This window comes from Euprymna scolopes, chromosome 42, assembly GCF_053919585.1.
Source record: "Euprymna scolopes isolate OS-2025 chromosome 42, ASM5391958v1, whole genome shotgun sequence".
In the NCBI taxonomy this organism is placed as follows: domain Eukaryota; kingdom Metazoa; phylum Mollusca; class Cephalopoda; order Sepiida; family Sepiolidae; genus Euprymna; species Euprymna scolopes.
In genome coordinates this window covers 38,442,260-38,458,936 of record NC_136523.1, presented here as the reverse complement: position 1 = coordinate 38,458,936, position 16,677 = coordinate 38,442,260, and the positions used below count along the sequence as shown (strand labels likewise).

At 30.5% G+C, this 16,677-nt stretch overlaps 1 protein-coding gene across 1 annotated transcript in view; it reads left to right on the top strand.

The window, feature by feature from the left end:
• The window catches only part of LOC145267028 (uncharacterized), a 104,908-nt gene that overhangs the window by 24,646 nt on the left and 63,585 nt on the right, over window positions 1-16,677 (top strand). The window contains exon 2 of the mRNA XM_080122958.1: window positions 12,239-13,044. Coding sequence (XP_079979084.1) covers window positions 12,246-13,044 — 799 coding nt within the window. The 5' untranslated portion in view covers window positions 12,239-12,245. The remainder of the gene's footprint in view (window positions 1-12,238; window positions 13,045-16,677) is intronic.

The following is a 16,677-nucleotide window of genomic DNA, read 5'->3' as shown; positions in this document are numbered from 1 at the left end:
CCAGTTAATATTTTTATTAGACTCCTATGAGATGAGTAATTTGTTTATTTATTTATTTATTTTATTTATTTTGCGGTCTGTTATCCTCATAGTTGTTGTTTTTTTCCCCCACGTTTCGGCCAACTATTCCTATGGCCTTCTTCAGGTTGTTAACCACGACAGGATAGGAATGCTGAATGTCTTAACTGTATCCTCAGTAATTACTGCACTCTATATAAAGGTTGTACATGCCTTCGCCAAAAATATTGGAACGGAGTTTGATGAAGACACTGGATTTAGAGTCATAGAATAGTTGGAAGAATTAAAATACCTGTTCCTAAGATCCAAACAGGACTCTTTGACAAACTTCATCTTTCTCATGGAAGAGACGTTTTCATGAGAGGTCCTCGACTGAACTTCAATCTATGCCCTCCTTCGTACAACATACTTGTCTAGCTACAACGACTATCAACAATTTCCCCTAACTAAACGAAAATATCATAAAAAAGTTTCTTTTCTAGAACTGTCTATCTGTGGAACACAATACCATAGGGCTGCTTGCCAGCTAACTATAACATGTAAAAAAAAGTTCTTGTTGATCCATTCTCAAAAGCCTAGAAGAGAAAACACAGACTAACATCACAAGCGTATTTGAGCAGATTTATTTACGGCACAAGCCGAAAGGCAATCAATTAATTTAATTTAAAAATCAATGATTTCACTGATTTCAATGACAATATAAATATGGGAGTGCGAAACATTTGTTAATCATCATTCAATTCCGGGCAACATCGGTTATCCCTGATAGTATATATATTATATATTATTGGCAGTATTATTTAAACAAAACCAAAATTTGTCAATCAAAGAGTGATCAATGTTTATACAGAGCAATATAAATATGTTGGATGTGATAACTAATGGCTAGACTCTCGTGGATATTCTTGGCCTGATGAGGTGATTTTCCCTGGCGGGGTGGTCGCTGAAACATATTTGCATATGTGTAGCCATTAGTTATCACATCCAACATATTTATATGTATATATATATATATATATATATATATATATATATATATATATATATATATGTGGGGGGGGTCCCTATTATGTTGCCTACGATTTTCTCTCCTCTTCTGATGAGAAGAATAAGGCTTCGAAATACCATGGTATAAATATTTTTACTTATCCTACACCTCCAATTGATGTATCATCCTTATTGAAAAAAAAAAAACGAATAAATCTATATGCATTAGTATATATTTTTATATTGTCATTTTCTTATTTTTATGATACTTTCTCTCTATCTTTCTCTCTCTCCATCTATCTATCTATCTATATACATATATATACATATAACTATATATATATATATATATATATATATATATATATATATGCTTTCCCCATCCGACGAAACAGACAAGGACTTCATCTGTCTGTGAAACAACTGTAATTGGCCAAGTTAATACCTTCTGGGGTTTTAAAATTAAAAACAAACATATTCAGCTCTATTGAGCACTTTTTATCCAACTTTTTATCACTTATATCTCCAAATATATATATATATATATATATATATATGTGTGTGTGTGTGTGTATATATATATATTTATATATAACGATACATATATATAACGATATATATATATCTATATGTATATATATGTAACGATATATATAAATATACATATGTATATATATGTATACATAAGTATGTATATATATGTATATATACGTATATATATATATGTATATAACGATACATATATAACGATATATATATATGATAATATAAATACATATATATATGACAATATAAATACATATATATATGATAATATAAATACATATATATATGACAATATAAATACATATATATATGACAATATAAATATATATATATATATGACAATATAAATATATATATATATGACAATATAAATATATATATATGGCAATATAAATATATATATATATATATATATATATATATGGCAATATAAATATATATATATATATATATGACAATATATATGTATATCACAATATATATATATATATGACAATATATATATATATATATATATATATATATATATATATATATATATATATATATATATATATGACAATACGTTTCATCTTTCAGGACATAACCCGAATTTACCTTAATTTCAGGATATGTGTATGTTTGTATATCAATGTGTGTTAAATTCAGTGCATCTTCATGCAACGCAGATGCGCAAATAAGTAAACAAATAAATAAATATCATAAAAAAGGTGTTTATTTTGACGTTATTGTCCGTCTCATTCTGCAAAAGGTTAATATTTTTCGAAATGGCAAAGTTGATGAATTGATGATAGCCTTTTCTTTTTTAGGCTTGGCTTTATCTAATTTTCAACGAATTCAATTACACGTCAATCACTCATAGGAAATCTATCTTTTTCCGTCTCTCTCTCTCTCTCTCTCTCTCTCTCTCTCTATATATATATATATATATATATATATATATATATATATATATATATATATATATATATATAGAGAGAGAGAGAGAGAGAGAGAGAGAAATAAAATGGAACAAACCGTATTATGTGTTCATCAATGTTTCGTCTTTATTTCGAGACGTCGAAACGTTGATGAACACATAATACGGTTTGTTGCTTTTTATTTCTCTATTTTGTCGGAATACTATTTCCATTATTTTCATCATATATATATATATATATATATATATATATATATATATATATATATATATATATATATATATATATATATATATACACTTTGGGGATTAGAACAAGAGTCTAAACAGCAGGGTATATTTTAATGTATTCGTGCATTCAATAATACCATTAAAATAAAAGAAAACAGTGCTCGTTGTACCTATTTACTATGCCTCCCCACGGGACAGAGTTAGACACCAGGGTCGTTTTTTAACGCGGAGAAAAGGTACAAGAATAAAAATTTTCTCAGTCGTGAAGGATTTCTCCTCCACCGAAAGATAACAAAAAATAGAAGTGAAGCATCTGAAGAACAGATGGTATTTATTTGCTCCCCCACCGAGCAAATTAGGCACAAGGCCAATTTTTAATGTGAGGAGTGAAGGGAGGGGGAAGGGAAAAAGGGGACCAGCTCCCGAGAGGTGGGAAATGGAAGCTGGTTAAATGTCAGGCATGTGGGGTTGCCCCCACATTTGGTCTTTGCTAGTCATAGCTAGTCATAGCTAGTCATAGCTTGCAGCATCTGCCGGAACAGATGGTATTTATTTTCTCCCCCACCGAGCAAATTAGGCACAAGGCCAATTTTTAATGTGAGGAGTGAAGGGAGGGGGAAGGGAAAAAGGGGACCAGCTCCCGAGAGATGGGAAATGGGAGCTGGTTAAATGTCAGGCATGTGGGGTTGCCCCCACATCTGGTCTTTGCTAGTCATAGCTAGTCATAGCTAGTCATAACTTGCAGCATCTGCCGGAACAGATGGTATTTATTTGCTCCCCCACCGAGCAAATTAGGCACAAGGCCGATTTTTAATGTGAGGAGTGAAGGGAGGGGGAAGGGAAAAAGGGGACCAGCTCCCGAAAGGTGGGAAATGGGAGCTGGTTAAAGGTCAGGCATGTGGGGTTGCCCCCACATCTGGTCTTTGCTAGTCATAGCTAGTCATAGCTTGCAGTATCTGCCGGACAGATACTACACTTTGATCTTGACCCGAAGGCCAAGGAATTATATTAATGTAGATATATAATTAGCTCGATAGGCATGTATATCCTAGAGCTATATATATATATATATATATATATATATATATATATATATATATATATATATATATATATAATATCAAATAAGATGATTGATAATTTATAATTAAAATTAAAAATCGATTTCATTAGGAAGAACAAACAAAATCATTGATTTTGATTTTGTTTGTTCTTCCTTATGAAATCGATTTTTAATTTTAATTATAAATTATCAATCATCTTACTATATATATATATATATATATATATATATATATATATATATATAAGGGGGTGGTCACCAACAATGTGTATTTTTTAACATTATTTTATTCTTCCGTGTTTTGGTTTTTCATTGAAAATTATGTTTAGATCATTGTGTTTTTAAACCATTGACATCGTTTTTAACGCGTTTCAAACGTTTTGTGAAGCGTTAAAAGCAATTTCAAAAATTTAAAAACATTATTACAATAATCTAAACAGTACTGTATGTGGATGACTATAATATATATCTATATGTATGTATATATATATATGTATATATATATGTATATATATATATATATATATATATATATATATATATATATATATATATATATATATATATATACGTTTCAACCTTTGGAATATAAATCTACTCGTAATATTTTAATTTAAATCTCTAAATTATTTTTTGCGTTTGTTTTGACCGATTACCTTAAACAAACAGATATTTTAGACGACAATTGAAAGCCGATGATCGATTAATATTTGCGATTAATATTAACATCACTGCCATTGTATTGTCACAAACATCAACCTTTAGCATAATAATAAGGCCTCAGCGGGTAACCCGATCCGTCATTTCACAATCACTTCTGTTTATTTATGTCCGCAAGTTTTCCGTTTAAATACAGCTCGAATTTATCAACACCACGTCATTGATAGACGTGGTCTGTTGAGAGAAGGTTTTTTTTCTTCTTCTTGTTTCGCGTTTAGAACTTTGAATTTTTACTGTCGAAAGTTAGAGAAAAAAAATTAACATTTGAAAAAAGTTATAGATATATACGCCATGTTTATTTATTGGAGATGAAGATGATCATATCATAACGAGGTCAATTGACTCCTTGCCCCAATTGGGTTCGTATAAGCCTTTTTTTTCTTTTCTTTTCTTTTTTTTTTTTTTTTTTTTTTGTCCCAAGGTTTTCGTAATATTAAAAGACGTTTCCGGTTGAAGGAGATTGTTATATATATATATATATATATATATATATATATATATATATATATATATATATATATATATATATATATATATATATATTTTTACAAGATAACCACCACTTATCAAGGCCCGGGGTCTATTCAAGGATAAGGGTTGTGCGTGTAGAGTAGTAATCGTTAGTAGTGGAAATTTGGTAAATTGGATTTCTTAAGAGGAACGGCTCATCAAGAATTTGTTTACGTTGGACTTGAAGACCACTATATTGTAGTCGATTGGAAAGCAAGAAAACGGAGCAGTTCCACAGGCGTGCAGTTCTAAAACGAAGCTTTGTTCGTGGAATCTACGTTTAGGTTTAGGCACAGATAAAGAGTGGGAGTAATTATTGATAGTGGTTTCAGCTAATCGGTGTTTTTCGTGAAAGTCAGACTAACGAGGACTATAGATTAGAACTCAGACGAGTACTTACTATAAAAATAACGATTAATCAGAGATAGGCACGCAACATCTCTTATGTAGGAAAGAGGTTGCAAGGAAGAGAAAAGGGCATCACCCACTAGTCTATGAAGTCTATTTTGAACTCTATCAAGTAGGATAAGCTGCTACTAGCAGCTCCTGTCCAGATGTGGCACCAGTATTCCATCCTTGGACGTACTTATCTCTTATGCAGGTAGAGAATTGCATCAGCAGTGAGATATTTATTAGAGCGGTAGAACGACCTCACATTTACCCAGCAGCATTGGCTACGAATTTGATGTACGTGTTCTATCTTAGAGCAAAAGTAAAGGTCAGACCTAGAAGCTGGTCAAAACATGTAGCCTCCTTCAGACGAAAGCCATGGCTTTCAATTGATGCCAGATGAAAATGAGAGCGTTGATGATATAAAGATATAAGCTTGGTTTTAGATGCATTAAAATTAATCAGCCACCTCTTTTCTCATTGTATCACGTGATCAAGATCAGAGGAGTAGAATCAGTAGGAACTTGGCCGTTTACGGCCTTTGAAGTGCTGCCATAGATGACAGTGTCGTCAGCATAAATGGCTACGAATGATCTTAGGATGTGATTTGGGATATATATATATATATATATATATATATATATATATATATATATATTGTGGAATGTGATTTTTTACATTCTACTTAACCTTTTATATTTATGTATATATCTATATATATATATATATATATATATATATATATATATATATATATATATATATATATATATGGGGCGGTGCACGACTTACTTTCGTGTACGACTTTCGTGTACGACTTTCTTTCACACAAATGTTAAGAAACTGAATATTTCAAATTAGCTCAATAGCTTCATAGAATTTAAATTTGAGCCACGATAGTATCGGTGTTAGTTGTTTTGGTTTTGTTTTCTTAGAACCTGTAAATGACTTCATACTTATTCATTAAATTTTTTTCCATACATTTAATCTATAGATAAAATTGACCCTGCCTTGTGAGAAACGATTTTTTACGAAACTCCTTTGTACATGTAATTTGATATCGAAAGTATTTTGAACCGTGGAAAAAGTTCGATATTGTTTTTAGCTAGTTAATATGGTTGATAAGATGAAAAAAAAAAAAATGAAAATTTTATCAAGAACAGCCTTTCCTCAGACTTATTGAATAAAAAACACCCTTTAACTATAAAACATTATGGAAACCATTTCCCTTAGGCTGTTCTTGTGAAAATTTTCAAACGACATAATGTTTGGATTTGTCCGAATAGTCTTGAAACAATTGTTACTAACAATCAAGTACACTATTTGTTGCTATCAACCCATTCTTTGAAGTCTTGGTTTTGTTAATACAGTATATGAATGCTCAATTATGAAATATGATAATTTTGTAACTTACTTTTTAAGTCATCTCTTTTTGGCTTAAAATTTATTGGTATATGAACGATTACTGAATTATACAAACCCAGAAAAATTCGGAACACTACAAATAAGTATATATATATATATATATATATATATATATATATATATATATAGTCTTGGAAGTTTTTAATCTTTAAAACTATACAAAAGAATATTTTTTATCATTCGTTAGAAAACCATCTAGTCAGTAAGTCATTTAATCACCTGCAATCATTGCATCAACTCGCTCTCGAATTTACTATAGTATCAATAATTTATTTTTCAAGAGATCATCAGTTGTTTACCATGAAACACTGTTTCGGGGATTTATATATATATATATATATATATATATATATATATATATATATATATATATATATATATATAAAGAGCAAATAGTTAATAAAACATGCTAAAAAAACACTTTGAAAAAAGTTAAAAACATATTTAATCTGAAAAGTGGATAGTCCTTAATCCGCGGAGTTTCGAAGATATACTTTATTTCTCATTAGAGGATTAGGAATTAGCAAAATGCGGGATCGGATTTTGCATACAAAAGTATTTAATTAAATATATATATATATGTAGTATTCCAAATTTTACTGAGTTTATATATATATATATATATATATATATATATATATATATATATATATATATATGTATATATATATTATTTGTAGTATTCTAAATTTTACTGGGTTTATATATATATATATATATATATATATATATATATATATATATATATATATATATATAACTGTAATTCACAATCATCTATATTACATGATATCGTCTCATCTAGTTGTTCGTTTAAATAAAGTTTATCACTGGATAAAAAATATACATAAAAACCTTTAGAGCACAAATGATAAAAACATTTATTTGGGACTTCAACATTTGGCCAATCGGAGAAACATATCTAAGTCGATAAAAAAAAAATTTTTTACGCATGCACAAATATATATTCATAGGTTTGACGTTATTTTTTATTAGTATTTTGTATGCGTATGGATGTGGCTCAGATCGTAATGAATAAGGCTTGAGAGCTGATTTCCATTCAACCTGATGGTACCCTAGTCGTATTTTTCATTTTACTTTTATAATCATAAATATATATTAGGTACAATATAATAATAAATACGAAATCTGCATGAATTAAAAATATAATACTGAAACTTACTTTAAGACCGGGTAACCTTGTCAACCTACTAGTAATATATATATTATTATTATTATTTTAAAATTTTTGTGTCCTGCGCTTTTGCGCAGGACACAAAATGTTTTAAATAATAATAATAATAATAATAATAATAATAATAATAATAATAATAATAGAATAACAATAACAAAGTTTTTCGCTAGCGAGGACTACTATTGAGCGTAACCAGTTATACAGTCCTTTTTAAATTTTCATCTCTATTTTTTTTTCGTTATCTACTGAATATTTTTGATGAAACCTATATGAATTCATGTATCTTATATTCTTAGTACAGCAATCCACTCCAAAAAGTAAAAAAAAAAGGGGGGGCGAAAATGAAAAAAGAAAAATGGTACTCTTGCAGAATTGGAATTGGATCCGGATCCTCGGGAGTTACCGTCAATCATGGCTTGGGCTCGACCAACAATCAATGGATTAAGCCGAACGTTGCTAAAATTCTGAAACGCTAAATCGATTTTTTTTTTTTTTTTGTATTTAAAAATTTGAGTTTTTAATTAATATTTGGGTGGGGGCGGGTTACTATGCACAGATTCGAAAAAGTTGTCCAAAAACAAATAAATGAAAGCAAAGGTAAGGTAAATTACGTTTCTACCTAACTGGATAATTTTTTTAGTGTTTTTACTTAATGTAAAATGTTTAGTCGACTCGAAAAACACACAGTGTTTATCAACGTATGTGAAAAAGACAAATTGTTGCGGACTCTGTTGAATATGTTAAGTTTGGGAAAATCAGTTAAAAACTAAAAAACTATACAAAAAAGTGTCAGACACCCACCGACTATATGTTATCGTGACGTAGGCTGACATATTCAGTGGGTTCCTGACAGTATTTTGTATAGTTTTTTTAGTTTTAACTCATTTTCCCAAACTTAACGTAATCAACAGTGTCCGCCACCATTTGTATGTTTCAAATACACCGATAAACACTGTTATTCGAACCGACTAAACGTTACATTAAATGAAACGGGTTTGTATTACTAAACACAGATACGAAAAAGTTGCCGAAAAATAAATATAACAAATAAATGTTATCAAAGGCAAGATAAGTTACTTTTCTACCTAACTGGATAAGATTTTAGTGCTTTTATTTAGTGTAAAATGTTTAATCGGTTCGAAAACATGCAGTGTTTATCGGTATATTGGAAAAATACAAATGGCGGCAGACTGTGTTGAACACGTTAAGTTTGGGAAAATGAGTTAAAACTAAAAAAAATATACAAAATACTGTCAGGAACTCACACAATATATGTTACCGTGACATAGGCTGACATATATTCGGTGGGTTTTAACAGTATTTTGTATAGTTTTTTAGTTTTAACTCCTTTTCCCAAACTTAACATGTTTAACACAGAGTCTGTCGCCATTTGTAATTTTCAAATATAGCGGTAAACGCTGTGTTTTTCGAGCCGCATAAAATTTTACATTATAAAAAAATAAAAAATTATCCAGTTTGGTAATAAAGTAACATATCTTGCCTTTCATAATATTTGTTATACATTTGTTTTTTGACAACTTTTTGCGAATCTATATGTACAGTAGTACAAACCCAATAAAAACGCTAAAAATTATCCAATTAGGTAGAAAAGTAACTGATTTTGCCTTTGAAAATATTTACTTGTTATATATTTGTTTTTGTTGACAACTTTTTATAAATCTTTGTGCTAGTCCAAATCTGAAGGGGGTATTTTTTTGTCTAATTTTATTTTTGGCACCGCGCTATTTTAAAATAATTTTTCCAAGTTAAATTTAAATTTCACGATATCCTTTTTTTGAGGGGGGGGGGGTATTTTTTTACATTAGGTCCACCTCCACAATTTTCTTTAAAATGACGACTTTTTGGAGGTTTTCGGCTATGCTGAATAAGAAAATATCATTTAAAATTCGCAGAGGCGAGTAGTTTTGTAGATATAAAGACCTGTACTATGCACTATAATTCACTGTCGGCCATAAATAAACACTCCCAACCTCCCCATATTAAGAATGGCTTTCGGAATAAACACCCCTCACTTCCCCATGTTAAAAAACAGCTTTTGGAATAAACACCACTATTCTTCCCATGTTAAGAACGGCTTTCAGAATAAACACCCGCAACCTACCCATGTTAAAAATTGTGGAGGGGGACCTAATGTGAAAATTTAACTTTTGATTTTTTTGGTACTCATGCACTTATTGATCCGTGCTGAAATGATAATGTTATTATTTAAAAAGCCATTCTTAACATGGGGAGGGGGAGGGAGTTTTGTACCTATTCTGTACTTTAACCTACAATTGAATAAAAAACATATCATAAAACTTTAATTAAACTTGGAAATACGATTTAAAAAATAGCGCGGATCATTAAGTGCATTAGCACCGTTTTTTAAATAAATTATTAATTGAAAGCACAGAATAGTGACAAAACACCATCCCCTCCCCATGGTAAGAATGGCTGAAAAATAACGGTTTTCTTGGTAGAAACTTTTCCGTATTTCACCTAACAATTTTTTTAATAAAGAAAAAGCATTCATATTTCCTTATATAAAAATAACTTCTGTAAAAAAAGAAAAAAGTGTACTTTCAATTTTGTTAAAAAAAGGTTTTCTTAAAAAAAAACAAAAAAACTTTAAACTAATAATTTACGGTAAAAAAAGCAAAAACAAGACATTAATCGACTAACGTATACGTATTGGACCTTATTCCCAAATAGACTCCGGCTACAATGTTGAACGCGCCGTTCACGTTGTTTTTTTTTGTTTGTTTTTTTTTTTCAAGTTAAATTCAACTCTGACAATATCTGTTTATTTTTTTTTTATAATTTCACGATATCTTTTTTTTTAATAATAAATTGTTAGTTGACAACACAGAATAGTTACAAAACACCCTCCCCCCTCTATGGTAAGAATGGCTGAAAAAAATTTATTTAAGCACGTTACCAAAACGTCAATTTTCTTCGAAAAAAAATGTACTTTCACCTAACAATTTATAGTTTTAATAATAAAAAAAGTTACTATTTTCATATCGAAACAACTATTTAAAAAAAAAAACTGTTCTGCCAATTTAGTTAAAAAATGATTTTTATAACTTTGACTTTTATGTTTCAACTCAAAACGCACCTTCTGGCGAGCATTTTTTTTTGTTTTGCCTGATATAACAAAGAAAAAAATTTAAATTAAAAAATTTGGAAGATAAACAAATGAATTTAAATTTTTAAAATAGAGGACATTGAAATCTTGTAAATCTTGTTAATCTTGTAATTCGTCTCGTCAAATCGTGGTGTATGAAATGAATTGAAACGGAAGTCCAGTTCTACCAAAAAACAGTCCTGCAGAATAGGCTTACGAAAAATATTTTTATTTTATTTAATATTTTTATAATATGCGATGTTAATTTATTTTAATAACATAAAAACATTCCTCGACTCTAAAGATAGATTGTCTGAAAATTTCAAATAAATTGGTAATGTAGAAATATGGTTTAATTGATAACGAACGAACCAAGAATTACATTTATATAGATTGTTATATAATGGGATGCGTTAGGATCAATATGACATAAAATATCTTACCGCAGGGTGTCCAGCCTTCACGTGGGTGTTTGCAGCACGTGATGAAAGAATGGAACAATTATGAACAAATACGAAAATCACTCGCTGTTACATAACGATATACGTTTATTATGGAGACACACACACATGTAACGACAAATCAAACATAGTTCATGAAAGGTATGATAAGAACGAACGGGGATGATGCTCATTCTCCATTTTCTTCTGCTTCCGGTCCTTGATCTCGCGAGAAGTCGCGAGAATTTAAAGTTTAGGATTACAGACAAGGGGAGACAACTTTGCCTAAAGAAGTAAAGAATTACTCCCCTTGCATTATACTTTTGTATCGTCCTAACATATATATATATATATATATATATATAACTTCTCGATTATAAGAATATATATAACAAAAACAAATATCTCCCATGATGAGTAAAATTCCTTTACCGTACATTATTGCACCAAAATTAAGATATGATTCTATTAAAACTTATATCTAGAATTCTTATTTCAGAAACAGTACATTTAAAAATATTTTTGTTTGTTAATTTGACCTTTCACATGTTTCGCATTAATTAATTTCATGTAAACCATTTATACGTTTAATACTATCGTCCCTATGTTTAGTGTCTACATTTGTATACTTTTAAAATTATTCTTTCTTCTTTTTTTTCATATAAAGTATCGCCATGATACCGAATGCCCATTGTTCACTAAACATGGAATCTTTTGTCGATTTCCAAGCACAAGGGAATATGCATTTTCATGCCTTCAACCCAGTCCTTGCAACCAGCGCAGCAAATTTTATGTCTAGCGGAGCCCTGAGTATTTTAGCTTCAAAAAAACCAACAAACACCAACATCAGCTGCGGAAAAAGTGCCCAAACCTCGGGTACGGGCAGCGGCCACACCTCTTTCTCTATTGACGACATCCTAGGAAAGAAACACGACAGCAACAACAATAACAACAATAACAACAAAACCAACAACAAAAACAACATTCATAACACGTTAACAAATTCTGTCAATACGTGCAATAACGTAAGCAACCATCACCACCACAATAACCACAACAATAACGACACCAACAGCAACAACAACAACAACAACAATAACTGTATAAGCCATAATGACTGCACCGGTCGTCGTTCGAACCCCGGCTCGCCTTCTTCACCCTCAACCCCTCCCCACTCCGTCTCTTCACATCATCATCAGCACCACCACCATCTTCATCAGCATCACCCGACGAGACCCACGCCGCTTAACCCGGCCCTGATTCAAACAACACACCCACCCCCCATTTGTAAACCACTACCTATATACGATCACCCCGCCCTCCTTCACCCCCCAACGTACATTAGCAATGCCGGTGTTCACGGCTATCACCCGGCGCATACCCACCCACTCGGACAAATATACACGTTACCTTATGCAGCCAAGCCAATTGTTGAGTATCATTTCATAGATCGCCAGCATTCGTTTACGAAAGGTGAGTATATTTCTTTTTTTTTTTTTTTTTTTGATGTAAGGTAAGGAATCCCTTGTTTTCTAAGAGCTACCTGAAGTAAATGAAAAAAAAAAAAAAAGAATTACACAGACTGACAGTCAGCCAACATGGTTGACATTACTTCGCCGTCGCCGCCACACATAAACCAACCCTTACAGCTAAACGCCTCTCTTTGTCAATAGGTAAAAGTCGGTTCTATGCTGACAAATAGATTTTGAGAACAACGACAAAAGAATTGTCAGGTGCATATATCATTTAGCAAGCATTTGAAAAAAGTGCAAGCTAGAAAATTATATATATATATATATATATATATATATATATATATATATATATATATATATATTCAATAACGCAACAGGGAGAGGACAATTAGGTTCCCATCATTTTCTTCTTTTCACCTAGGCGTCACCACTTATCAAGGCCCGGGGGCCACTCGAGGATAAGAGCTAATGAATGTACAATAGTCAATGGGATAATATCGTAATAATCGTTAGTAGTGGAAATTTGGTAAATTGGATTTCTTAAGGGGGATGGCTGATTAAGAACTTGTTTACGTTGAACTTGAAGACGATCATATTGTAGTCAGCTGGGAAGCAGACAAACGAAAGCGATTTCCACATGCGTGCAGTTCTAAAAAAAAAGCTTTGTTCATGGTATCTATATTTAGGTTTTGGCACAGATAAAAAGTGGGGGGAATTATTGATAGTGGTTTCAGATATACGATTATTTTTCGTCGAAGTTTGGCGAGGGGGGTCATAGATTGGAGCTCAGACGAGCACTTGCCAAAAGGAACAATTTAATGGAATATTCGAATTCATATAGATATCAAATGTTAGCCCCTAGGAAAGGGTCCCTTGATTTCTAAGAACTCAAGGAATCCCTTAGCCGGGGTTAACACTTGCTTTCTATATGAAATACATAGATATTCGAATATTCCATTAAAATTTTTGCATATTTTTTTTTTTTAATTGATAATCCGGCCGATCACTGTTGAATCAATTATAATCTGCTGGAAAAAAAATGAATGAAAAAGAACGAAAAGAAAAAACATATGTAAATTGTATGTCTGGTTAAAAGTTAAAAAAAAAAAAAAAGAAAGAAAAAGAAAAAACACCATCAAAGTTAGTATTTTCTTGCTCGACATTGCAGAGGATGAATTTTAGGACCAAATGCCAATGCAGCACTCTTATTGGTATATATGATGTTTTACTAATAAATTAAATATAGGTGTTGCCAAATGAATCCAAATAATGCGAAAAGTGAGTATGTTTATGTTCATGTCATGTCATGTTCGCATTTGTATTACTTTTGCAAGGTTTTTTGACATCATTGAAAGGTATATATTGACTTGCTGCCTACCTCAGCAAGATGTGACACAAGGTCAGAAAATGGGGATGTCCAGCCAGCGCCCCTAAAAAGGTGGGGCACTCTGGCCTAGCAAAAAAAGCCTGGGAATCCCTGTCGGCATTCTCCGGTAGGGGCCCTTCAGGCAACAAGCGATAAACTTGCTTCACCCCCCCCCCAAAAAAAAAGCCGAGTGGCAAGGCCTGGGAGGGTGGACATCCTAGGTAGTACCCAGGCCGCGACAGGTACTTGGCTAGTTCCCGGCCCCCATTTCTTGGGATGATTGTCAAGAACGGATTCTGGACTGGTTCTTTCGACGCAAGTCTCCAAGAAGTCGAACCAGCAAGGAGACCCATCCTCCAACATTAAAAGTAATGGGGTGGTATATAATGGAGGAGTATGATTTTTTTAAAAATTGTAAGGCACTACTTATACTTATAGACACTGGCGCTAGAAACTGACGAATCAAATGGCGTCACGTTCTGCGCCATAAAAATATTGAATCTTTTAGCATTCCGATACATGATTTTTCGTGCCTACGCGGAAAAGATCTTTGCTCTTTATCTGCAAAATTATTAAGTTCGAGACGTATACGAAAGAGCTACCCACCGAAAACTCTTTTCTTTTTCGTCTCCAGGACTTGTACAGATTAGTTACCCATTAAAAACTGTTTTTCATCTTCAGAAAAACAAGTCTCTCCATATTTTTAGTACTCTCCATATTTTTAGTACTCTCCATATTTTTAGTACTCTCCATATTTTTAGTACTCTCCACCTCTCTCCATAGCCATTGCAGATGAATTAATTTTTGACGTCATAATTAGACCTTTGTGGTGATCAGATTTTGGTAAACTTTAAGTATGTTGTTCCTCACTTAATTAAAAATCATAAAACGTTTTAAAATTTGTTCAGAGTAAAGGTTGTTTTGCTTTTTTTTTTGCTTTTGTTTTTTTTTTGTTATGTTTTTTTTTGTTTTTTTTTTGCTTTTGTTTTGTTTTTGTTTTGTTTTTTTTTGCTTTTGTTTTATTTTTGTTATGTTTTATGTTTTAAAATTTGTTCAGAGTAAAGGTTGTTTTGCTTTTTTTTGCTTTTGTTTTTTTTTGTTTTTTTTTGTTGTTTTTTTTTGTTTTTGTTTTTTTTTTTTGCTTTTGTTATGTTTTTGTTTTGCTTTTGTTTTGTTTTTGTTTTTTTTTGCTTTTGTTTTGTTTTTGTTTTGTTTTATGTTTTTGTTTCGCTTTTGTTTTGTTTTTGTTTTATGTTTTTTTTTTTTTGTTTTTTTTTGCCTTTGTTTTGTTTTTGTTATGTTTTGTTATGTTTTTGTTTTGTTTTTTTTTGTTTTTTTTTGTTTTTTTGCTTTTGTTATGTTTTTTTTGCTTTTGTTTTGTTTTTGTTTTGTTTTATGTTTTTGTTTTGCTTTTGTTTTGTTTTTGTTTTATGTTTTTTTTGTTTGTTTTTTTGCCTTTGTTTTGTTTTTTTATGTTTTGTTATGTTTTTGTTTTTGTTTTTTTGTTTTTTTTTGTTTTTTTGCTTTTATGTTTTTTTGCTTTTGTTTTGTTTTTGTTTTTTTTGCTTTTGTTTTGTTTTTGTTTTGTTTTTAGTTTTTTTTTTTGTTTTGTTTTTTTTTTTTTGTTTGTTTTTTTTTTGTTTTTGGTATGTTGTGTTATGTTTTTTTTTGCTTTTGTTTTTTTTGCTTTTGTTTTTTTTGCTTTTGTTTTTTTTTTGCTTTTGTTTTTTTTTGCTTTTGTTTTTTTTGCTTTTGTTTTTTTTGCTTTTGTTTTTTTTGCTTTTGTTTTTTTGCTTTTGTTTTTTTTGCTTTTGTTTTGTTTTTGTTTTGTTTTGTTTTTTTTGCTTTTGTTTTGTTTTTGATATGTTTTGTTATCTTTTTGTTTTGTTTTTTTTTTGTTTTTTTGTTTTTTGCTTTTGTTATGTTTTTGTTTTGTTTTTGTTTTGTTTTGTTTTTTTGTCTTTTGCTTTTGTTTTGTTTTTATTTTGTTTTTCGTATTTTAATTGAACTGATATTGTGTTTTAAATCTTTCACATTGGAATCTGAAAAATAATATAATTTTTTTAAAAATTTACTTTTAATTAAAAATTGTTTTGTGTTTAACACTTCCATGATATGCAAATTGGCATGCGTATATTATTTACAAACAAAATATCGTACAAAAATATCCTCTCATATTATTCTTCGTCATTCAACTGACAATCTTTCCATTTAATTAACACTTATTCGACAGTGGCTTCTGGCCTTGATAAGTGACGACTCATT